Raw genomic sequence first — 26313 nt, forward strand, 5'->3', positions numbered from 1 at the left:
CTGAGCTTGGGCATCTTTATGCTCTTTTGTGTCTATTTTAGACATCTGCTTCTGCTCCACTTTGTCCCGGGATGCTCACATCCATCTTGTCCCTCAGAAGGCTACAGCAGTGGCCTCCCATACCAACCACCCTGGATGGCATCAAGGCAAGAGAGGGGGACACTCTTAGGTCAGCTGAGCCCCAGCTTCAGCAGCCACACATTCTCATTACATGGCCGAGAAACCACCCTCTGCTTCAGCAGCGTTCCAAACCAGCTGTGAGAAAGTTTGATGGAAGAACTGAGGGGCTTTCTTCTCAGTCCTTTTCAAAGTTAACTTACAGATATCTAGGACTGTTAACAGAACACTTCCAAAAACACAGGATCTGAGGAATGCTGTTTTGTAAGAATGTACTATTCAGTTTAATTGGAGAAATAGCAGCTATGAGACCATTACAATTTTTTTCATACTCCTTATTATTCATTCTCTGAAGAGAATCCTTTTGCACTGTCTTCTTCGACTCTAGACTTAAGTGGGAGAATTGATGCACAGATTTAAAAGGTATCTTTTTCAGGATGTTATATATTTGCCATCAGACATTTTATTACTGGATCTCTTCTGATTGTTGCTAACCAAAAAAAACCCAACAAAACAAAACAAACAATCCCCAATGAAATCAGCTTTGTTTCTGGGCTGCAAAACTGATGAGAAAGGAAGATCAGACCCTAACTGAACATCAGTTTACTATGTCGAGCCATTTGCACATGATAGCAAATTAACATGAGTTGATATCTACAGCAGTGAAGATCCAGGTGATGTCCCAAAAGGACCAGAGCTACTTAATAATGAAGGAATTGTTTAAAAAAAAAATCCAAACAAAACAACCGCTGTTGTTATGTCTTAATATGTGGGCATATTCTGAAATTAATATTCACACAAATACAATTGTTCAATTGATGCAACTCAGTAATTTTTATTGCAACTGGAAGACAATACATCACAGAAACTTTATGGTAGGTTTTGGGAAAGTGTTATTTACAATAATAATTGATGAAATAGTTTGTCTTTGGCAACATGATTACACATCAAGAAAATGTAAAATGCAAGTATGCCTCTAAATCAACAATTTCATACTTCCTAAAGATCAGCTGATTGCACTTGCCTTCGGACTGCTCATTTAGGTAAACACAAATACAACTTAACATCACTGTTCATTCCCCGTCACAGTTCGTATTTTAATATTGATGAAATTGGCAGTTTCAGACGCCAAGTACAGGAAAAAAAATTGGCTTATCACTGTACTAAATTAACTTATTGGCCAGTTAAGGTCCTGTGACCCTTAAGCATTGATACTAAAACTCTTGGTCTTTTGATTGCTTTATCACTTTTTCTGTAAAACAAAATACTTCAGAAATTACAGATCAGAGTATAAAAAAATGTACAAGTTCATAATGCTTTTCATACACACACAAATCATTCCCCCCCAACATTTTACATCATGGCAGTTTTAAGTAGTGAGTGTGAATGATGCAGGCATGGAACTGGTTATCAGATACAGGTATGACTTTCAATGGCTGTCCCACACACATACTCAGGAAATGTACAATGCTCTAGTAACTTAAAAATGTACTCAAGTTCAATGTCAACCAAACAAAAAACAGAAAAGAAGGTCTTGGGATTTCAGGCCAGAGTAAACAAATGAAAAAGATTCCCATTTCTAGATTGTCAGCCATTCCAGAGTCCAGTATCTAGTTTTAGTATTTAATAAAATCCCTTCTAGCACTAAAGGCCAGCAGAAGTTGTCATTTATCCCTTAAAACCTCAGATGATGAGCTCCTGTAACTGCTGGCCTGAAACAAAGCCTCACGAAATCCACTGAAAATAAAAAAAGTGAAACAAAACCCCCTTCCACTGATTGTGAAAGGATGTTACATCATGCCGATATTCCCCTCTTTGCAAAAGGAAATGTGATACAGTAGAAAAAACATTGTATCTTCAGATAAATATATCTTGTTTTCAATGCTAAAACAAAACCGAAACTCCCCAAACCAGAAAAGGCTACTTATTAGAACAACTGAAAAGTGACCTTTAAGTCATTTCTGGTTTTAAATGTATACCAGCAAAATACAGCACCATAGACACATTAGGTTGAGACTTTTTTTTTTTTTTGGTCAGTGAAGCTAGTACTTGTTTGCTGAACTGTGGAAGAATTATAAGGTCATGTACATGATCAAAGATAAAGCAACCCAGCTGACAAGTCTCTGCTTAATTCAAGAATAACCAGTACTAAAAATAAAAATGCAAAAATAAAAATCCCTAATAAACCACCATCAATTAATACTTTCTAAATAAAAGGGGATTAACAGATGAATTTACAAATGTATGCAGATTTATACAGAACACCGAATGTTGTGTGTAAATCCTTATAAACTTCATCTCAAAACAGAAACACACAAAATGTATAGTTTGACTTACACATCCCATTTCAAAGGAAAAGAGACATCATTACAACTTGGTAACTGTGCTAATTGCAATATAAATCAAACAGAAATTCAGAGTTTGGCAGGTAACTAAGAAGAGGGTTATCACTTAGGTTATATAGCAAAGTGTTGATGTATATTACATAGAGTAGTATAAATAATAAAAAAGTATTATTTAAATTAGATCACAGTGCTGCATTATGTGCATAACAGTGTTTGATATATTACTGGAGGGCTGTGAAGAACACTACTAAAACTTAACTGGTCAGACGGTCAACACTGATACTCTGTTACAATCAGGAGGATGTATGGTTCAAATGCTCTTTTGGTGGCAAAGTTAAGAAAATGTTTCAAAGTATTTCCTATAAAATATGCCAATGAGCTATTCAGGCAGTAGTGATGTGCCCAAAGAAGCTGGGTTTGCATTCTCCAGGAAGTGAAGTAAATTGCACTGGAAATGCATTTTCTCAGTAGTTTTATTCTGATCCTGGAGCACAGGAGAGTAATGTTTTCAAAAATGCCTAGGTTTGGATTAAAGCAAAAATTGTAATAACAACAACAATAATAATAGTGAAATGGTAAAGGCTTCCAGGAGCACTTGGGTGTCTATAGCTCCACTGACTGCAAAGGAGACGAGACACCTGCAAGTTGTAGAAGACCTCAGATTGTGCACTCTCAGACCCACTGTATGATTCTTGGGGTGTCCTGTGCAGGGCTACGAGTTGGATGGGTCTCTTCCAACTCAAGAATATTTTATGATTCTATGATCTACATCTTTAGATGGATTGGAATGGGAGCCAAAATCTCAGCGAAAATAAATTACCACTACTAAGAAACCAGGACAAGGTGTTCTTTTGGTAATTTTATCCATGGTGCCATTTGGTGTACAATTTAGGATTTCATTCTCTGCTAAAGTATGTCGATGTATTTCTACCTCACTCCAGTGAAGAATGCAGCCTCCAGCTTTTTTCTGTATCTTTTCCACAGGGAGACAGTAATTCAGCTGAACACTGGGAGCCAATGCACCTCCTCTGGGATTCCCTTCTCCCATTAAGGTAGGAGAGGAACCAGAATATGAACCTCAACTCAACTGCTGGAGAGAACAGTCTCAGGACAGCTCTCTAGTCCTACAGGACACACTTCCTTGCTCCCACATTTGGCTTTTCAGCTGTAAAGCCCTGTGATCTTTGTAGAACTACTGCCAGTTTTGCCAGGAGAAGATCAGAAGCAGACTGCTTTCAGAAACAGCTATGGGGTGATACAGTTAAGCTGTTCAAGACCTGTGCTTGCATTTTTAAATGCAAGCAGAATCTGCACCAAAATGCAGTAGAACATCCAACTGCTTGCAGAATGCAAGCACGATCAGCAGATTTCACCTCCTTGGTGAAATCTGCTTATGGCATTAGCTCTGGCCTGCAAGAGCTTCTTGCTGCAAAAGGCATATTCCAAAGGAGCTTGCCATGAAGTCCAGCAACCCTTACAATTCATGCCTGTGTGAAACTCGCTACTGAACACTTGCTGACCTTGCCCCCACCTGTCTTGGAGAAACGCTAATTTGGCAATACTTAAGAGTGAGAAGAAGGGAAAGTTAGAGATTTGACAACTTCTCACCCCAAAATGGCTTAGAAGGAAAGCAAACAAGCAAAACCACACCACCTCCTATCTGGCAAGTGAGAGAGTTTGTAATACAGTGCAATTACCAGTCTGTTTTGACATCATTCAGTTGAAGTAAAGATAACTCGATTAAAAGCTGACATTGTATTTCTTGGAAAACAAATCAATTTCAGTTCTTACATAAAAAAAGAGAACTTCTCTGATGGAGCAGAACCAGTTCTGACAAAGTTGCCATTGTCAGCCAGGCACAAATATAGTTTAAAAGGTGACTCCTAAATACTTTATACAATCCAAATTATGTACCTCTCATCAACAGTCAGAGTAAGCATCAATAAGGACAAGTTGTTTTTAAACACCAGAAATAATCCATTGATGGCAGCCCAAACTGCTGGTTCCTGAATATAACTTTGTAAAATCCTACCAAAGATTACCTTCCTAGCAGATCAGACTTGGAGGAACGAATTTTATATGAAAATACATGCTTGCCAACATTTTAGGTTTACCAGCAAGTATATAGAGGACTTGTTGAAGTCTTAGATAGGTGTTATATATCTATATCTATATATATATCTGTATAAAGATAACCTGCCTAATTAGATATTTATGCAAAATGACTGTTTTCTAAGATGAGTAATACTAGTGGTAATTATATATTTAGCCACCAAGAGTCCACATTAATGAATGGTACTTGTTGTTCAGCAGATACTGATCCCATTTGCACTGACACACTGCAATCAGAGAAGTTGCTCTGGAATTAGCGTTGTGGACAGAATCTGCCCACTGGCACACAACTGCTTTCCCTGGAGGACAGAGATGGCTGAGCCATAGTTTGTTATTTTCTGCCACTAGATTTTTCAGTGCTGTTTTTTGGTAAATATTAAGCCACTACCACAATACAACTATGCATTAGTGAGCAAAGGTGGTGGCAAAGTAATACTGCAATATCTTCTATTTCAAATGACTCTCCCAAAAGTCTGTAGAAGTTGAAGACCAAGTTCTCTTGTACAGGGTTGTGTGGTTCACTAACTACAGACTTTGGCTGTAGAGAGCGTGGACCTGGGAAGAAGCAGATTGTCCCAGTCTGATCAGACAAGAGAAATGTTATGGCTCATTCATCTCTGTGCTACCTGGCCAAAGGACTGGTCCTTCCTGTTTTCCCCAATGTTATCTGAAGGGCTGCAGGCAGCCAGCAGAAGTTACTATCTATGTACTCTTGACTTAACTAATGCTGGGAATCAACCCTGCGTGCATTGGCCCCTGCAAACTGAGAGGAACAAGGCTGTTTCTCGCTCTCTCCATGGCTCTCTCCTTCCTTACCTCCAAAGCTGGCAGTTGTGCTGAGCTCTGGCAGCTGTCAAGCAGCTCCTGGATCCCAGGACATGTGGGCTGAGATGGGAGGAGAGGCAAAACTTTTGCTGTGCTGCCCTGCTCTTTACACAACGCTTGCGGAGCACAGGACCAGGTCCGGACCAGCCTGTCCTTCAGTCCTTCCATCTCCTAACGGAGCACACACCAAGGCATCTCCAAACACAACTTTTAGCTCACTGCACTGAGTAGGAAGTCAAACCCTTCTCTAACTCACTCTTCATAAACTAGATCCATCTTGGTGAAAGTGCTGCCTGAAACAGCTGTTAGTGATAAATCTAAACCTACACTCTTTAAGAAACCAACTATTTTGTGCTTTTAAGTGGTTGGTTTCTGGGATTTTCTTTTTGCCTCTAGGATACTCTAAGTGTAGAATTTTTCATGCCAAATGCAAGAATCCAGGTGAGAGAGATTGTTTTGTTATTTCACAGCTTCTCTCTGCTGTAGTGATTTTCAGTCTCACAGTCATCCCTACCAGGAGAGTAGCACTGTACCTGAATCACACTCCCTGTAACACTGGTTTTTATCCAGACACCTCCATAAGGCTCTTAAACTAACTTCAGTTTTTCATGGCAAATTAGCAAAGCTATTTTCTTGTCTACTTATTCCTGAATCAAATCAGAGAGTTTTCCTCAGTTAACCTCCCATTATTCTCTTGATTCTGTCATACACACTCACTACTAAATTTGCCCTCAGATTATTGCGTCATGTTACACATGTACAGACGAAGAAAAGACACACTTTTACTTTTTTTTTTCTTTTTTTTTAAACAGAAGTAGGGAGAGGGGGGCTGAATGTGCAGACAAGGCAGTATAATTCAACCATCCAAGCCCTACCAGAGCATGAAGATTTTATTTTTTAATATTGCAGAGTAAGTTCCCCAACAGTCAGTGTTTGTCCCTGAAGAAGGTTAAACCTTAAACACCTGCTTCAAAAAAACCCCAACAACAACAAAAAAGAACCAAAACAAAAACAAAACAAAAAAAACCCCCAAAAAACAAACTCTAAGCCTAAGGGCTTTAAAATTAGAGGCATAGCCTTTTTCTCTATTTTCTATATTTATATGAAAATAATTCATGCTTCATGCTAAATACATTATTTACCTTACAAGAACTTTGTCATCTTTGAATAAAAAAAATTGTTTGCTTTTTGTTTTCCCCCTTCCCTAAAGAATCCATGCAATGTGGATCAAATTTCTTCTGCTGGCTATGCTGGTTGAATCTGGAAATTTGTTGTCATTTTTGCACAGATGAATCCTGACTGATGGTCACCGCATACTCATTTCTGAGTGCAGTGTAGGAGCTCTTTTGTTGAACTTCTGAATTTTACTGTTCACCAATATGCTTTCCTTCTATTTTTAAATACAGAATACTACTAATGGCAGGTTTTGTAGCTTTGTTTCCCCTGTTAGATCAAGGATGTGATCCACAGAAAAAGATTCTGATGTACATTATATCTACTGTAATTTCTTAGACTTGATTACTTTTCACTTAGAAGACATAGTTTGTTTTTCCCTATTACTATTATTTTTTGCACGCAGTGCCAATCTTCAGGCTTATGGCTTTTTGAATATTCTTTCAATTTAATACAGAAGACAGAATTCAATGGTTAACGATGCTACCAACAGTCACCCCCCTCCCATTTAATTATTTCACTGAAACCCGTTGCATACATAGTTTAAATTTCCTCAAACTTAGGAGTTATCAGTCTTCACATTATGAGCCACATAGAATACGTGACACACTAGAAGTGCATTACTGCTTGCACAGCTGCCACCAGTGGCTGTCTGAAGACTTGTATGGGACATCTCCAAGTGCCACTAAACAGCTCTCGGTTGAGAAGTATGCGCCTCCTCTTTCCCACAAATCTCTTTATTCACATTCACTTCTAACCCAATTGTAAGGCCATTACAAAAAATTCTTAAGGGCCAGGCCTGAATGAATACTAAAGTATGCACAGCTCTTCTACTACAAGAGGGATTTCCAAGTGCCCAATTTTACTCCCATCACACTAATGTTGATATCACTGCGTATTCAACCATTCATTTTTGACAAGCTGGAGAAAGCAATGGCGATTTTGGCTTTCTTTTTTTGTTAACTTTTTGTCTTCAGGTAATGAAAAGCTTTTATAAATTAGCTGAGTGTCAGTATGAGTTCTATGGCTTTAATCTCCTTTAAAAATAAAAATCTTAAGGGTCAAAAAAAAAAATCAAAAAAACCAACCACAAAAACCCAAAGAAACAAAACAAAAAGAAATAGAAGAAAAACAAAAAAGGAAAAAATTGCTGATATTGCCACAAATCATTAGATTTCACCTGACGTGCTGAAACAAAACTTTGTAAGTTCAAACAAATCATTGATTTGTTCTAATTTTTTGTGGTTTCCTTTTGCTCTTTCTGCCCCTTTGCCGTCCGATTGGTGATGTTGTTCAAACAGGATCGAATTCCTGCTAAATGCAGGAGTGATCCTGCTGCTTCTTTCATCTCCTCATCGTCACTCTCAGGGGGCTTTTCTGTACGTCTCTTTTTAAGAGGCAGTGTGTCACTTGGTACTTTTTTCGCCTTCATTAAATGTTGCCTTTTCTTGTGCTGGGATGCATATCCACTGTCAGCTAAAGAATCCTTGGTCTCCTTCCGAGTTTGCTTTTTGTCCTCCTCTTCCGTTTCGCTATGGCTCTCATGGCTCTGGAAGCTAACTTCACTTCCTTCACTGCTGTCTTGGCTACCTTTAGTTGCAAATTCATACTGGTCGTCAGCAGAGGAAGAGGAAACGGAGTCACTAGCAGGTGATGTGCTCCTGTGGTTGGAAGATTTGGCACTGCTGTAGTTGTGATCCTCCTTGGGGTCCCCGCTAACGACTGGAGAGCCGCAGGACTGTTCGCTTTCCGTCCGCATCCGGCAGTTTGTTATTCCATTCCTGTGAAAACAAAGCCAAGCAGTCTTAGAAGCCACAGAGATGGGATCTTGCTTCAGAGCAAAAGGTGACAAAGCCAACTGACAGATAAATTGAAATTACTATCTGAAACTATGACTATCAAAGTAATGTCCATGCAAGCTGGTTTCAAAGCCTAATTGCTTGTGATTTGGACTTGACAAACAAAACAAGCCAAAAGACGCAAAATAGCACAAGAAGCAGGAACAAGTAGGGGACAGTTACAAATAAATGATGTGTAAACAGTAAAGTTCAATTAATAGTTTACACTTCCAAAAATTAAAAAGAAAACCTCCCAACATTATTTTATCTACTGGATAAATAAACTCTGCTAAGTTGCATAAATAGCCCCTCATCTTTTTCATATAAAGTGATACTACCAAAAACGTGGGGAAGAGACACTAGCTTTCTGGGGCAATTCTTGCCTCCTCGGAAAGACACTTTCCAACTCTAATTCCAATTTGTATTCCATATGCAGGCGATGTTTCACCTGAAAGTAGCACAGCCTCTATTTAGGACTCTTTCCAAGAGAAGGAGCAACCAGGTCCAGTCACAGTTCTGATTCTGATCAGCTAATAAATAACCTTAAAAGCAATACAAACTTAAGCCACTAGCTGCCAAGAAAATATTAGACTGTGTTCAAAAACAAGCAGTAGAAAAATAAATCTGGATTTGCTCTAGAAGCTGTCATTTTGTCCTTTGGCTTTATGGCACCCTGTGCAGTGGGAACTACTGCAGCATGATATATTTAAAAACTAGCAGTTTTTTTTTTCTCGAGTGAAAAATATTAGAGCACTGCCACTGACCTTTTTAAAAAAACAGAATACAATGCTTACAATACTACTAAAGAAGGCACTGATTCTGTGCAATGTTTAACTCCTGCTGAAAAGGACCAGAGTAGGATGCTTGTCACTGAGTAAAGCCATCATTGCTGCCATCTGCCAGCATCTTACCAACCTTGAACCTCAGTTAAAAAAAATCCAACAAAAAAGCAAGGTTGTTTAAACCATCACACGATAAACTGATTAAAAGCCTACTCTTGCCATCTTCGTGCTACCATTGGAGTGCTTTTGCACACTTGGGCCAGCGTTGGATTAAACCCCGTTTTAAATGCATACATACTGAACATACAAGTTTCTTAAGAGGAATGGCACAATGGCAAGTCCAGAGTATTACTGCTCTTCTATTTTAAAAAATGGGAAAGTACTTTAGGTTTCAGGCAATGGACCTCATCTACGGTTTCCTTACACAAGAAACAGCAGAGTATTACCCATTTCTGAAAGGTAAGGTTGAAAGCTGGGAAAAATAAGAGTGGTATGTAATTCCACAGTTCCTGTTCATCTAAATGCCCTTGTCTGCAAGAGCTCACTGAGATAAGAAACCCCCTCGCATTTATGAACCAGTGGCAGGACAATGCTAGAAGGCAGCAAATTCATTAGTCATTCCAAATGTTATTTACAGTGCTTTCAAAGAAATGTATGGAATAGAGGTACACTTATTAGCAAAGAAAGCCTCTTGCCAACCTCTTTTGCTCAACAAAATTACTTTCACCTAGATTTCTGAGTAGATGTATGATCCATAAATTCCATACAGAACCCAGAAGGAATACACAAAGCTCCTTCAATTATTAATAACTAAGTGCAATGTCATTCACGATTGTGCAGCAAGCCAGCTGCATTTACTCTGTGATGGCTTGCAACTGCAGGGGTTGTCATTAGAGGATGCCAAATGCTTAGAAGAAGAAATCATCCATACTAAGCTAGTTATAAGGTGAATTTATAACCAACTCCTTAAGATCAGCCATTACAAGGAAGCATGTGATGCATTTTAAGTGACAGATTCTTCATTTTTAGAGTAAATTTACATTTAAAGATGTTAAAAATTATCATAAATTAGCATAAAATTAAAGTTACTTGATTTTACTAGGCAGCTAAAAGTCAGAGCAATATGGCTCACTAAAAATCCCACTACTAATTTTCCATTACAAAATAACAATCAATTCTTGCTCCAAGGAAACAAATACAGGACAGAATAGGTGGGAACTCAAATGAGATTCCTACTGACTGCAAGTGAACAAGGCTTCTAATGGGTGTGATTTAAACCAAGATGCCCATTTTTATGCTATATAGATCTACTTGTTAGTTTGTACTGAGAGATTGTCAATAAAAGGAAAGCCACAGCTCCATCAAGCAGCGCAACCACGTGTCAAAGAAATATCCCTGATTTGCCCTGCTCTTGAATCTCTAGTGTTGCCTTTACATAAAGGGGCTATAATTTGGATTCAAAAACTCTGCCCATGGGACTTACTCCAGATCCCAATTCCTCCAAATCAGCATAAAAATAGACAGAAATGCCCGGGGAGTACAGAGGGACATCCCAGGGGAGGGTGTACTATGGGGTTAGCATCCCACAGTGGGTGTCTGCAAACAGAGACACTGGTAAAGAAAAACAGAAGTTCACAAAGAGGTGCAAAAAAAGGATTTGCTTTTTTTAAAAAAAGGGGAGAAAAGGAAATACCAATACACTTCAGAAGAAAGGCTTCTATGCTGGAACTGGTCAGGAAATGGATAGCATTTGCATCTCAGAAAAAACTTTGGGTTTCACTTACATTTTGAAAGATTTCCAACCAGTTCTGCTTGAGGAAATACAAAAGGAAGAGAAAGCAGGTCAAGGAGAGAATTAGCAAAGGATATTTGCAGAAAAGTAAAAAGTTATACAGGCAGAGTGCTTCAGGATATTCACAACATCAAAAGTCATGTACCCTGAAAGTAAATTAATCTGATCTGTATCTTAATATGCAATGGCTCAAACATTAGATGAATTACTTATAACTGATTTTAGTAGATTAGTAAGAGCTGAATGAACTAATATCTAAACAATTCATATTCCACACATGCTTCTGAGACATTCTCATGCTCTACACTGCGCTTACACAATCATATATTCATTACAAAATAAATCTGTGATCTACTTAGTTCAATCTAGACCACCAGTGGACACAACTCTCCTGGGTTTCAGGACACATATTTTGGCTAGCTCAGTCTATTTTTGCTCACAGTTCTGGTTCTAACTCTTACTTTGTTACTGAAACAATAATAAATTAACAAGCACTTGCTTTGATGTTGAGTATTTTACCCCTCTTTTTTGTTCAGAACTTTATTTCAAAATTTTCAGAAGCTAACATATTTTCATGTTTTAAAGCAGCAGCTTGCTCTTTCAGGAAAGTCGATGGGACAGTCTCTAGAGCTTTTCATCCTACTGACACGGACTATCCGATTTGCTTGAGGGATCTGAGCCTAAAGCAATGTGCACAGATTCTTTTTAGAATAATTCCATTTGGTTGTAGCACAATGACACAATCCTCAAGCAGTGCAAATGTAAGCTTGGACTTCTGAAAGTCTGACTTCATTCCCATTGTTAATGGATACGAATTCTGGTACCAATGTCATCAGAAGCCAGACAGGACTCACAGCAGCTGGGTCTCAAGTTAGAGGAAATAATGTCCTTTGCACAGAGGCACAGGGCTCTGCCTTTCAAAGAGGTCTTCCTCAGGAGGAGACAAAAGTCAGTCTGTCTTTTTACCAAGTACAGGCATATCTTTCTTAATTTTCTCTGCTAGCTTGAAAGAAAGATAGGTAATCACATTCTGTTTGCAAAATGGCAAAAGTTTTGCTGAAAAGTACTTACTGCATTTCACACTTGAGACAGGTATATTCTTTTGATGAACAAAGAAAACCTATTTGGAGTTTAAATATCACCTTAATGTGCCTCTGATCCTTCTGGATGACAGATACTGTGTACCCACAGATGACAGTTTTTGTATGTAACTGGAAACACACAGTTAGAAGATACAAAGAAAGCAGTACAGGTAAGCTGGGTTTGTAGATTTTGACACGTTCCAGGTTTGCAAAAAAAAAAAACCAACAAACCAACCTTTTTTTTTTATTTCAAAGGGAAATTCAGGACCGTCAGAACTTTTGGCTACAGCTAGTTGAACTGCTTCTTAAAACCACTACAGACCAGCAGACAGAAGGATGAGCAAGCACATCAAAAGTAAGTAGTGCTCAATTGCTCTATGATGAGATTCTGTCAGGGGTTACTGAGTTAAGTGAGTTGCTCACAGTAGTGACAGAAGCTCTTACAAAGGTACTTCAGAGAAAAACTGTATGCAAAAGATTACAGTAAATACAATTAATGAACTGGCAGCAGTATCAGCAGCAGATTTGAAATTAAGACAAATGGAGCCCTGTGCATTTTGCAAAGGAAGAATAATCAAGTCAGTCAGCATTATTGTCCTTTAGTTACTAAAGGATTCCTTCAGCTCTCACGGATAACTCATCCTGCCTATTACAGGTGAGGAGGGGAATGCACTGCAACAGGGACGATCTGGGGTTTGTTAAGCTGATCATACCAGTGGTAAGCACTATGAAGATATAATTAAGAATTTATGAAAGGAAATGCCTACCAATTCCTTTATCTAAGCAAAAATGATAATTCACAGATAATGTAAGTGGATGATAATAATTCTACTTATGCTTTGGCATCTACTCTGCACATGCTTCTTATGTTTGTTTTATTTAATCACTCCTTGAATGGCTGCTTCAAGGGAGGAAAATAGAAGCAAAAATAAAGCCAGCATGAGAAATAAAGTCACAATAATAAAAGCTATGCCCAAGGAATAATCTAGTAATTGCCCTATAATTTTGAAGTGCAAATAATCCTAAATAACCATTTTCCATCTTCAGACAAGGTTCAGCAAGAAACTCATTCTTGTCATGCCCCAGTGATCAGGAGTTGCATAAGGAACTGTGATATTAATAGCAGAAGAACAGGTATTTTAAAATCTACACATGATGATGTAGGTAAGGTTTGTTAGTGTTGCGTTTTGGGGTGTTTTGTTGTTTTTCTGCTGGTTTTTTATCGATTTGTTTTTATTCCTCAAAATCAAGGAAGAGCTGTAGCTCTGCCAGTGCAGGTGCACTTGCTTTCTCTAAGAAGATGAAAAATTTTATCTTGAAAACTTGAACAAAAATATTTTTTTTACTGAGGGCAATTCTTTGGGAAGCCTGTTTGCAATTTACAGGTAATTGTGAAATTTCTTCTATGTCCCATGCAGCTGCTTGCTCTTCCTTGCTCCAGGTGGGATTGGGAGGAGAATTGGAAAAAGGTAACCATGAGTTGAGATACGAACACTTTGAAATAAAATAAATAATAACAAAACCAGTTAACAACAATGACAATGAAGATGATTAAAAGAGAGGTAACAAAAAGGGGAATAAAACACGAAAGGTAAGGGATGTGCAACACAACTGCTCCCTACTCAACTCAACCCTCAGGAGTGATCAGCTCCTCCCTGCCAACTCTCCCAGTTTATGCTCTATGGTATGGAATATCCCTTTGGCCAGTTTAGGTCACCTGCTCTGCCCCTGCTCCTCTCAGCTTCTTGTTCACCTCCTCACTGGTGGAGCATGGGAAACTGAAAAGTCCTTGGCTCAGGACAAGTTCTACTCAACACCTAAAACCATCAGCATATTATCAACATTATTCTCACACTAAAGCCAATACACAGCTCTGTACTGGCTACTAGGAAGAAAAAGAACTCCAGCCAAAACCAGGACAGAGAAACTACATATATTTGATGAAGAATTGGATAAAATGGGAAAAAATCCATGTAATTTCTCGTTAATTTTTTTTTAACTTGCAGTGATTTAAACCCCAAGTTACTTCTAACAAACAGTACCAAAATTAATCTAACCTATTACCTAGACATATGCAGCATATAAAGAAGATTTTTTAAAAAATTACCAAGGATATTTAGTAAAACATCTTCTGTAAAACAACCTCAACCAAATTATAAGGCCTGTGCTAAACAGCTGGTAAGATTCTCTGTGGGACAAATTTCCATCAACCTCACCTCAGTGGATCTGTCCACATTAGGCAGATGAGTGGCTTAGGCTCAGTAGTTCTACTGCAAGGCAGCAGGACTTGGACACAGTCACAAACCACCCACACACTATGGATAACTGGAGAAAATCACAAATATTATGGTGAAACTGATGTTACATTATCTCAAATATTATATCAACTTCCAAGCTTGTGCTCTTCCCAAGGGCTGATGTAACAGGTAATATCCCACTCCTGTGGAAGGTGATTATACACGGTAAGAGCTTCGTGCACCTTGCCAAGACATGTGAATGTCATATGCACTGGCCACTCTGACAGATACTGTCCCTACCAAAGCAACACAGAAGTCCTCCTAGGAAACCAATGAGAAGATATATTCCAATGGATGACGACAGGAACAGCAGGAGCTCACCTTCACAACCAACTCCTCATTGCACGTAAGGAACCACTGGCTTTGCCTGCTTTCATTGAATACCTCTGTCAGTCAGTATTTTCTTTTCTACATATCCAGACTATCACTGCATTTGCTTTTAGATTCTCTCAGGGAACTATTTAGGGAGATGGTCTGCCAAAAATATCCCCAAAATATGATGGATCTCATGCTAGAGACACGCTACATGCTGTGCAGCTTTGAAGCGTTATTTTTCCCTGCTGTTTTGGGGTGGGTCTAAGACTTGTCAGCCACAACATGGAAAATGTGGATGGTAAACAAGCTAAAAGTGGTGTGAATACAGTAAATAAAAAGCTACTGTCAAAACACATCCAATTATGCTCTGTTGTGGAGATTTAACACCAGAGGATGATTTTCAAAGTAAAAATAGTGTGGGATGCTTTTCCATTTGTAGATTAGTTTGGAATGAAAGGCCTATTTGTGCAATCTAAGCCAAATGCACTACAAAATAATGATAATCTCCTCAACTGCTATTCTTTATTCATGGAAAGTCATGTTTGTTAAACAATTTTCAGGAGGGTTTTTAAACCAAAGTACTTAATTCAATTGTACCTTATTTTATATATAAAATGTAAAGTAATTACATGTAATTACAAGGGAGGAGCAACGCATCAATACCTTGTACAGGAACAAAATATGCCAATGCATTCAGTCACACTGGCAAAGATGAACAGCACAATAACTTTTCTATTGATGGGAGTTAACACATCAGAAATCACAGATCTCAGCTTCTTAGTCCAGTGCTATAGTTTTGGTCTCCTTTCTGAATAACAGATTAGTCAAAACACTCCACATAACTACAACTGCAAATTTAATCCAAGACCAAACTTTTTGTCACTGTGTTTTGGCACTAATGGCACTGCACAACAGGATAACACAGTGCAAGTTATTTGCACCAGCTTGGGGGACAACTAAACCAAAGACCATTAAGATATTGAGGATATAAGACACAAAATGAAATACAGTTCAGACAGCAAGGAAGTGCCAACAGAAGACCAGCATCTTACAGCACAACCTGTGATTCCTACATATGGTAACTAAAGATAAACAGTTAAGAGGTTTCATTCATTATGGAAATATCTGCAACCAAGAATATGCTAATGGTCCCCTACGAGCAGGAAGAAAACTACCTTCTTCAGGGGGCTTTAGGCCTTTATTTACAGCACCAAAGGAACACTTCTCAAGAAAACAGACATTTGATTTAAAAAGTCTTAGAGAGAAGCTGTCTGGCTTCTCAGTATATAGGCAGGGGCACACAATTTCAGCAGAAAACTTAACAGGAGACCGCACCACCTTCCATGGCTGCCCAAATCTCCCTCCTGGTAAAAACCAGTGGGGAAAATCAACCTTCCTAAAACATCCCCTGCCAGCCTGACTGAACCATTGTCCTCTGTGCAGGAATGACAGCTCAATCTGAGCAGTCCACCTACTCCTAAATTGCAAAAGAAGGCTGCATGGATGCTGTGGTAAATTTCCCCTGCTGCACATTATAAGCAGAAGTTATTCTCATGAGACACCATGAAAGCTCAACACGACAGCTTCTATTTAGTCTTGTGTGTCTGAGGAGAGGGGCTGGCACCAAGAAACAGTGTTATTTTAACAGGAACTGATAGCAGAGGTGTCCAGTTTTGAGAGGACCAGATGATGTTCGAAGAGGCATTGTGAATCCAGATTGATCTTCTTCCTAAAGAAATTCTGAATCATATTATCCCTGAGGGAAACAAGACAAAACTGCCTGCTGAACTCGTTCTGTTGAAGAGAGTCCCCTAACTTCTCAAAAGCTTTCAAAGCCTCTTGTCTGTGTCTCCCTCTGCCTTTCAAGAATTAGGGGATATTGCAGGAGATTTTAAATATGAACAGACATTATGCACACCAGGAATATATTCATAGCAAGCTATTTCTAATACTGCCTAAGGCTGGAGAGGAGAACAAAAAGAATTAGAAATGTCTGCATTAACTAATTAGAAATGCTTTTCTGTGAGATAGAGCAAAAAGAACGTAAGCAAGGGAGAGGAAAAACCCCTAATTTCCCATCTCTACATTAACAGGTAGCTGGTAAAGATCCTGTTCTCTACCTGCTGGGAAAAAAATAGGAGAAACAGTCCTTTGGAAATGTATAAAATTTAACTATACACTTTAACTAACTTTACAGCACAGCAATTTGAAGATGCCTACACAGAAGTAAGTTTTCAAGTGGCCTGGAAGTAAAACAGTTCTCCTCTGTGAGTCAATTCTGATTATGAAACAGTCTAAGCAGGAAATACAGACAAACTCTAGAGAGGACTTTGAGACCACTATGTTCTCCATTTAGTTTGAGAACCTCATAAAAATGATATATAACTAATGATCCAGTAGTCCCACAGCTCTGCAATCCCCACTCGAGCAGAATACAAGTCCTGGGTAAAGCCAGTGGCAAAGCTGATGAAGAGAGCTGACCTCTGCTGCTAGCAAGGCCAAGCTGTGGTACAGAGAGATGGAGAGGAACTCTGCAGAATTCTGGAGAATGACCCTTGGGGTTGCATCTCTTCAGTGTAGCAAATGGGGAAAACAGCTGAAGAACTTGCTCATCAAAAATTATGGATTTTATTCCAATTAGTGTCTTCCCCTCTATGCATTTTAAGCATCAATACAATATGAATGTCATAGGCTCTCTCTGTCTTTCTCTCCATTTACTAGATGGAAATACTGCACCCAAAGGGCTAGACACTGAAAAGGGATAAAAATTAAAAAAACTCCCATGTAAACAGTAGTGGACTAAGACCTACCAAGATACTTTATTTCACTGCCTTGCAGCCCTTTCCTGAGAAAAGAGTGTGCAATTGGAAGAGCGCAGTAAAGTGAGGTCAGCACTAATTATGAAATCCCACCCAGAATACCCAAGTGCCCGAGCTGAAATAGCTTTTGCAGATACTGAGAGTTCTGAAAGAGGAGAGCACTGGCAGTACACTTGACCAAATTAATCTCTGTTGTGACTGACTGAAAATGGAGTTTGCTACACCCGAGGCAAACTGTTCTTCCACCAATAAACCAGCACTGCTTTAAGCAAAACAAACCACTGAACCACAGTTCCTACTGCCATCACTAGATGTCTCTTACTGCCCTGCTTCCTGACAGTTGAGTATCTTAAACATTTTACCCTTGAATGTTTCAGTATAACCTTGAAATAAAACAGTAGTGAAAGAAACTGCCTCACAAAGATCTAAGTTAATAACAAAATGACAGCTATAATGTTCAAACAGCTTTCAGGATTTGCTTTAATATTATTGATACTCTTCTCTCTGGTATTTAATCCAGGACAAAAGTCTTTAAGAAAATGGAAAGAGGAGAGAAGCAGGAAAAAGCATTTACACTTAGAAAAACAGGCCACTATAGGAGGTTCTCACCACAAACTGCCTGCAATTTGCTAGTGAAAATAAAACTGCTTTTCACAAACCACTGAGCAATAGACAGATATGCCATGACTATCTTGCAAAGGATGATACCCCAAGAATTTTAGGTGGCAGTTTTATTTCATTTAGAACCTCAGCAGCACTGGCAAGCAGCAAAATACCCACTTATCAGAGCTAACATATAGTTTTACATTTTCTGCAAAATACTAATTTATTTCATACAGATGCCACTATGATTCACTCTTACCTTACTGCGACAGCCATGCTCCCTATAGGGTTGATTGGCAATGGCCTGGCTCCAGGAAATATTCCTCTACTCAGTACTCGAGCTCCATTTTGTATCACTCCCGAAGGAACTAAAAATAAAACAAAACATAGAACGTTTTTTCTTCTAAAGGAAAAGGTAGAAAAACACAGGAGCAAAATGTGGAACTTAAGCTTTTCAACGTACTGAAAAACCATGAAGAGAAGCTTGTGCAGTACACTGCTTACCTTGGACACCTCAGCCTTGAGTCTTCTGAGTGCCATTCTATTTCCAATGCTATTTTCATGGCAAACAATGATAACATGGCTTGCCAAAGCCACTGCCTGACCTAGTTGCTGCACATCATTCCTTGTACAAATGAATCACTTTTGTTTTACAATTACTGTTCTACTGTGAATGCATGTGCCTAGAGTCAAAACCAGCTATGAGCACAGATGTAGCTACAAAAAGAAACCATGACCCCTTACAGATAAACAGAACACAAGTACTTCACTGCAAGATCACAGTTGACAGCTTTTTATCATCCCAGTTTACTTTCTAAGCAGCAATATTCTGGCCTCCTGTCTCTGCAAAACAAAATATTAACTACAAATACGTATTTACCAGGAAGAGAAAGAGAAGAGACTAAAAAGGCATTATTTCCATGGCAGTAATGAGGCCCTGTCTCCAGGCCACTGATGACCCTGCCACGCAGCCTGGCAGCAGTGCCGTGCCTCCCGCACATGACCGGGTCACAGCCCAGCCTCCCTCACCCAACACGTGCTGATGCCACTGACACCAAACTCCTGGGTCCTGACCGCCACAGACAAGACATTTCACTGCGCTGCTCAACTTGGCTCTACACCAAAAACTGCAGCTCTGACCAACAAGACTTCAAGCTACAACTGAGTACTTGTTTTCTACCCAGACGTGTTTCTGTACACTCTTCAGCCCAGGGCAGACAGCTGAACAAGCAGCACAGAAGCACTACCCAGGCACCACCAAAGCAAGAGCGTCCTCAGCAAGTCTCCTCCACTGTGAGATGCAGGACTACCAAATACAGTTCTTAGTCTAGGCCCTTACCAGGGACATATCTGCATGTAATGTCACTTGTTTGCACTGCTATTATGTCTCTTCAGGCTGGAACAGTAACCTCACTACAGCCTCCACCCAAACTTGCTGCTTTAAGATCCACAGCCAGCCAGTTCACACTCATTCTATTTACTGTAAGTCATCATTCATACCATAACTTCCCCCCACAGGCAATGTCCAAAAAGAGAATGATGATCATTACTCTTTTGTATTATTTAAAAACATACATATATTATATAAACACATGTAAGATAAATGCAAACCGTATCACTTTATATACACCCATAGAATTAATTTTTAAACAACTTACATGGAGACTAGAAAAATTATTCAGAATCAACATATACATTTTACATGCCTAACTTCAAATACTCACACCCCCAAAATACTACTGTATTCTGAGGCAGAGCAGTACAGGCTCAGAAGCATGTTAGTTGTAAGCTGCTGAGGCACACTTCAACTTCCTATAAACATCACGACAGATCGACACCTCCCTTCCTGCTGTCCTGGTGCTCACCTTATTTCACTCCAGACCACATAGATTAGTTCTGGGAAAATAATCTTCTTTCTCCTGCTTGTGAGAGCACATCACTTCCCCGATCAAATCCTGTCACTGTGTTACACCCACTCTTTGAAGAACAGGTCAGTTATATTTAGGTGCTTAAGTACAGCCTCAAACGGCTAAAATTACAGAACCTAGTTTATAACAACTTGGGTCAGCTTTCAATGACCAGGATAATTTTAAAATTGCATTTTGCTATTTATACCTCACTGCTCTATACACTCTCTCCTTCATCTCTAGTTTATGAGGAATCGACCAAACCTCTTGCACTCAGGGGACACTGTAAGGCTTTCACTGCTCCAATGTTCTGGTTTGTAGATACTGTAGAGGAACATTATCATGTTAAAATTCCAAAAACTGAATTTCATTGTATTTAACAGCACAACCTCAAGATGGTGAAACACCAGTGTCATGAAAGAAAAGTGATCTGCTCAGGTAATGCAAAGGTAACAGGTCAAAGCAACAGATAAATGTGCTGAATATCGAAAGATCAATAAAAAGACATCATTTCCAATGGGCATCGTTATTCCAACAAACCTTTAAGAGGGACAGATTTTATACTGCACTACATGGTATGGTTTCTCTATGCTTACAAAATCCCATCAAAAGAAAGGAACCACGAGTTTTGACTGGGAATTTTCTCATCACTATGATACAAACCATAGTTTTATACTGAAATGAAACATTTATGCATATGCACATAACGTCAGTTAGCTATGGTTACTGTCTAAATATACACTATAGAACTTCAAAGCAAACATACTGAATGTGCTACTGCAAAAAAGAGAGCAACAGGCTCCTTGATGCTCAAACTCTTCCACAGTTACCCAATTATCCTGGTCTGCTGGCAGAGTTATAACTGATGCTTATTTTATTCTTTTTCTTCTCCTACTCTCCCTTATTGACAACTCCCATTGCCTCTTTAGAACATCCTGTTTGCTTCCTCAATAATTTTCAAAAATTAACTTCCCATCTTTCCTTCTTTATCTCTTCTAGTTTCCTTTTTTCCCTGCACTCCTGTGTATGTATCTACACCAGTATCTATACCAAATACACTGCCAAGTCTCACAACTTATGATTTCTATACATTGACACCCTCACTGGAACCCATCCTTCATTTTCCATGACCCTTTGCAGGTTTGTAAGTCACACAGTGTTATCCCAGGAAACATTCTCTTCAAAAACTTCACATTTAAAATATTCCCATGTCAACAGACGTGTGCACACACACACACATACACACACTCTTCCACACATTCCACTTCATTACAAGAAGTAACAAATGCTTGTAAAAAACAGAAAACATGGAAGGTTGCTGTCTTATGAAAATATCCCCTAAGAGACAACTTGGTCTCTTGTCCTGCCTATAGAATTCACTTCAATCATGGCCAGTCTGTGCCTCGTGCCATCACTCCCTGAAAGGCTTCAATAAGACTGTTCAGGCCAGAGGAGCCCTTAACCATGATTCTGTGATTCTAACTTCTCTTGAAAGTACATCACAGCTCTCTATAATGAAATCATCACTCAGAATTCAATAACTGTTTCAGCTTGCAATGCCAGTGTTATTGCTACTGATTTTTGGTTTTGTTTCCTCAGACTCTCTGAATTATGACTCGGCAAAATCACTGTGTCACTCAGACAGACAAAACAGAAAGGTTTATGCAAGGGATCACTGAAGAGGGACACTGGACTATGTGGTGTATCCTTTCAGGAAATACATGGAACCATAAAGAAAAAAAACCCCAACATCCCAACTTCCTGGTAAATCAGCTTCTATAGCACTCTAAACCTAAAATGAAAAGCAGGATTAAAATAATTCAGCAGTAAAAGGTATTAATTTCCAGTTATCCACATTACCAGTGTGCCATGGTAAGATTGATCTTTCTGGCTCATTCATCTCTACTTACAGCATTTAAAGCATCAAAACCGATCCTTGCAAAAAATAACATTTATTACTTAATTTAAAAAAGATTATGTATATAAACTGCTATTACACTGTCCCTGGTACCCACAGAGTCTTCCAGCCTTTGTGCAGGCTGTATGACAGCTACTTATATTCAAGGAATTATTTCTCTATCTTGGTGCTTTTGAAGGATTGGGGATTATTTACTGGAAATTATGTGGTGCTTTTATTCCGAAGATACATTTACACCTTACAAGCCTTAATTACGTTTCAAACCCATACTTTGAGGTGAGAGATTTATATTTTAGATTGAAGATTCAAGGTGTGGAGGTAAGATAATTTACTCCAAGCCGTATCATCAATCAGTGCCAATCTGGACTAACACCTTACAGTCCTGACCCCTCTCTTCTAATGCTTCTTTAACCAACAGTACAGGCAGGTTACAGGTTCCCAATTCCTAGGCAGAAGTGTGAAATGTAATTTACACCTTTTCTGTGCAAGTGCCGAAAGCCGTTTATGTCTGAGAAACTCAGCTCAAGAAAACAATGCAAGAAGACCTGTGCATCTCTTTGATGAAGGTTTCCTTTTTCACAAAATGTTCCCAGTGAAACACAGAGAGTCTGAAACGACAAAATCATTATTCACCTTTCAACTTTCATCACTGCTATGTTTTCAAGGGTCTACTCTGCTCTCAGAAAACTCAAACCCAGAAAACATTTTCATTGGAGTAGAGTTAAACTGTGTACCGAGAATCTGCCCCTGATCTGCTGCATGAATGGGAAAAATATTTTTGGATCTTATGCTGCTCTCCTGGAATTTCACAACCTGAGTAAACTCAGCCAGCTGAGTCTCCACAGGCTAACTCTGGAGCGAAGCAATGCATCCAATGTCAAAAATCACGACTACACCTCTGAAATTCTCCAAGGGGAAAAAAAAATCTTTCTGTAGTGAACTTTCATGATATAGTTTAACAGACAATAAAGTGAATGACACGTAGAAGAACATACTATAATCTGAATCCATCAAGACACTATGTTCACATAGTGTTAAAAGGATTCAAGAGAAGCCCTTCAAAAATCCAGTGTTGTTTTGTAGCCTGTACTCAGGGTCTGTAGGTGGAAAGTAAGTAGAGAGCTACATGATCACTCCACAGCCAAGTGCAGGACTATTTTAATCCAGAGCACGCTCTTGTGTACACATTAGCTGAGCAGACTATTGCAACTATGCACTTCTTTCATCACTTCTCTCAACAGACTGCATCCCTGATCTCTTACTTGCAGGTGTGTGCAGGTGAAGCAAGTCCCATTCTGGCTGAGATAAACACCTCATCCAAGATCCTCACAACTGTGTCAGAAAAACCATGTCAGACTGGGTCCTTCCCTGAAGTTTTGATTGTCAAACAAACAATATCGCAATTTGGTAAAATTGAAACGCAAAAGAAGGAGGAAGTACTGGATAGTCAACAGACATACTGACACCCCAATAGCTCACCAAAAAAGGAAACTAACTTCTTAGTTAAATGTTGGCAGGTGAAAGTTAAATGAAGTTCAAGCAAGAAGTGAGATTTGCTGTCAGTCAAGACAAATGAACTGGGTAAAAAACACGTTCTCTGTGTGATCTGGGAAACAAACACACACTTCATTAAACTGTCTAGCTCAAGGTGGCCAATACTTACTAAGGAAGAAGGAATAGTATTTACTGAAAAATGAATTTTAAAGAAGTGGAATGTGTGAGTGTATCCTGTAGGGATAGACTGGTTCTTTGCTTCTTCTGTCATCTTATGGCACATGGATCGATCTCAGGGCCTCTTCCCTGACCCAGCTTTTGTAGCACAGAAGAAATCATTATGGACAAGAGGTACTGAGTTTCGGCTAACATCTGTCAGCTTCAGCTCTCTTCTGCCAAGCTTTCTTTCAGTACAGTGTTTAGCAGAATTCTTTACATCAGGCTACAAGAACTGAAAGTAGGAAATTGCTGATGATGTATAGTGGATGGGACATTAGAAGTTGCCAAAAGCAAATGCTTTCTGCCTAATGTGTAACTTTATTCAGCTGTCTTATTCTAGGCACAAATTTGATGACATCTGCCCAACTTGTATTTTACTGCTCAAGGACAATTTTATAGCTTTTAAATTCCATACTCTGTAGGCCTTGCAAACTGCGAATCTAGGATGCATCTAATAACCCATTTACTCTAAACAAAAATTGAGGTGGGGGAGACAAATTTATCCTGATAATTGTATCATACTCATACTTTTTCTAAAAATATTATGAGGAGTATGGAGAAAGAAGTAGAATGTATTTCACAAAAGTAAGCTTTCTTTCCAAATTTATTTCATCCCTTTAATGGCTTAATATTAAACACCAAAGTAAAACAAACCAAAACAAAATTCCAAACAAAACCCAGCAATAGAAAGCTGGAACATTATGAAAATGTCTTCTCCTAGCTTTTTGCTTCAACACAAAGTTGTCAGCAAAAATAGCCTTATGAAACATTTTACTCTCAATGATTGATCATTTTCTGATACTCAAAAGTTAGACTGGAAGCTATCTCAGTTGTAAGTAACTCGTCCATAAGCAGTACAAATAGAACATTACAGCTATCAAGCGTCAGGTACAATAAAAATGTCCCAACAAAACAGTATTGTTCTATTTTATCCTATTTGGAAAATTTCTGATCGTCATTAAGGTAATTTTTTTTTGGTCTTGATTCCTGTATATGTATCTTGCTCATACACAATCCACTTGCATTAGTTTAAAAAGTGAATTTCATTGGGGTATAATATTAGAAGTATAGAAGGTAAAGTAGACAGATCTCTTTAGGGAATTACTTCTCCTCCCACCAAACTTACAATATATGTATCTAGTCTGGGTTTTATATGTTTTGAGACAAAGATTAATAAAGACTTCCAAATCAGAGAGACCGGTTTCAACCCTGGAAAACCTATTTTTTTAAGAAGCACCCAGCAAAACTCCATGCTCGTATCTTCCTAAACACCTCTACCACAGCACTTCAGTCTCCTATAAGAACCACCCACATAACCAATGTTGCTAAGTTTTCTGAAGGCCACCACTTTCTAGCCAACCCAACCGAGTAGTGATGAGCAGTACTGAAACCAGAAGATGGATGTCAGAGCTGGGAAGACTCTCAGGTTCCTGGTTTCTACCCAAACCCTTTCTGTGAGCACTGTTTAATAGCTGTTTGCAGTATTAAACTTCAGGTTGAGCAATGTACTTGCATTTGTTGCAATTCCCAAACTATACAGCAACGGGCAAAGGACTATTACATGAATTTGAAGCTATGTGTAATAGCACTGGGAAACTTCTTGAATTAAATCAGGATTTCCAGGATAGTCCCTCTGACCACCAGCACTGTTCACTAGCAGTAGCAGCCACACACTAACACAGTCCCTTCTTTACTCCAGAAAAGCAAGTGGCTCAAAGTTCAGAATGACCTCGCCAATTACGAAGGTGTTGCTACTTACATGCTTCCAGTGACTTGAATCTCAGGAATTCAAACACACTGCAAAAGCACCAAAACCTATCTCCATTTCCATCATGGCAAAGCATCATGGTTTGGCAAGACTCAATGGCATGCTCAGGACACCACACTTAGGAGTAGGGAATAAACACTATGCTGGAATGACAGCTAGTAATACTCACCTTCAAGTCATTGGTATGAATTGCAGTGCTGAAAATCCCTTGTACAAAAAACCAACTGTACAAAACTAGCTCATGGACTTCACTGATTTTGTACCCATGAGTTCTAAACTGAGCTCTACCATTTGTTCACCATCCTGTTTTCTTCTGTCCTGTCTCCAAATTAGATTCACATGAGGCAAATAGGCCCATAAATTTGATGCTATTTGCCCAAGATGACCCAGACAGTACTCAGTGCCTTACATGTCAAGATGTAGTTTTCAATGCTAGTCAAATATTTTGGAATTAATATTCATGAACGGACTACAATAAAAATCCCAAGTATTTGTAAGTTGTGACAGCTGCTTCTAAAGGAAGCCGGTGTTTCAACTGCTGTTTCTTTTCAAACACAAACCTACAAAACCTGATGAAACACAAGGACTTAAACTGAAGCAAAAAGTATTAAATATATGTTCCTACATGCTCTCTCTTAGCATATCACAGTATCTTTCATGCTTTAACTCCTGCTGTCTGCTGGATTGCAGTAGAAACTTGTACACAGCTAGCTGCTTTGAACTTCTGCCTTTAGTTACAATCAGTAAGTATTTGGTCTGTGAATACACTACAAGGTGTTAATAATTGAGAAACTGATTTCTAGCATTAACATTTTAATTGCATATTCCTAACCTTTAGCAGCAGTGTGAACAATCAGTTTTTTGAGTCTCTACAGAGTAAAACCTACACAAACACAAAATAATCCTA

The 26313-nt window shown here is 38.9% G+C and overlaps 1 protein-coding gene across 8 annotated transcripts in view; it reads right to left on the reverse strand.

Annotated features, from left to right (window-relative positions):
• Positions 1 to 924: 924 nt before the first annotated feature.
• FOXN3 (forkhead box N3) overlaps positions 925 to 26313 on the reverse strand; it is a 210093-nt gene continuing 184704 nt past the window's right edge. For all 8 annotated transcript variants that reach the window (XM_063399185.1, XM_063399187.1, XM_063399186.1 and 5 more), the window contains 2 exons: positions 18360 to 18468; positions 925 to 8353 (listed from right to left, as the gene is read on the reverse strand). In XM_063399185.1, the coding sequence (XP_063255255.1) occupies positions 7804 to 8353; positions 18360 to 18468 (659 nt within the window). In that variant the 3' untranslated portion in view covers positions 925 to 7803. The remainder of the gene's footprint in view (positions 8354 to 18359; positions 18469 to 26313) is intronic.

The sequence above is a fragment of the Prinia subflava genome, chromosome 5 (genome assembly GCF_021018805.1).
Source record: "Prinia subflava isolate CZ2003 ecotype Zambia chromosome 5, Cam_Psub_1.2, whole genome shotgun sequence".
NCBI classification, from domain to species: Eukaryota; Metazoa; Chordata; class Aves; order Passeriformes; family Cisticolidae; genus Prinia; species Prinia subflava.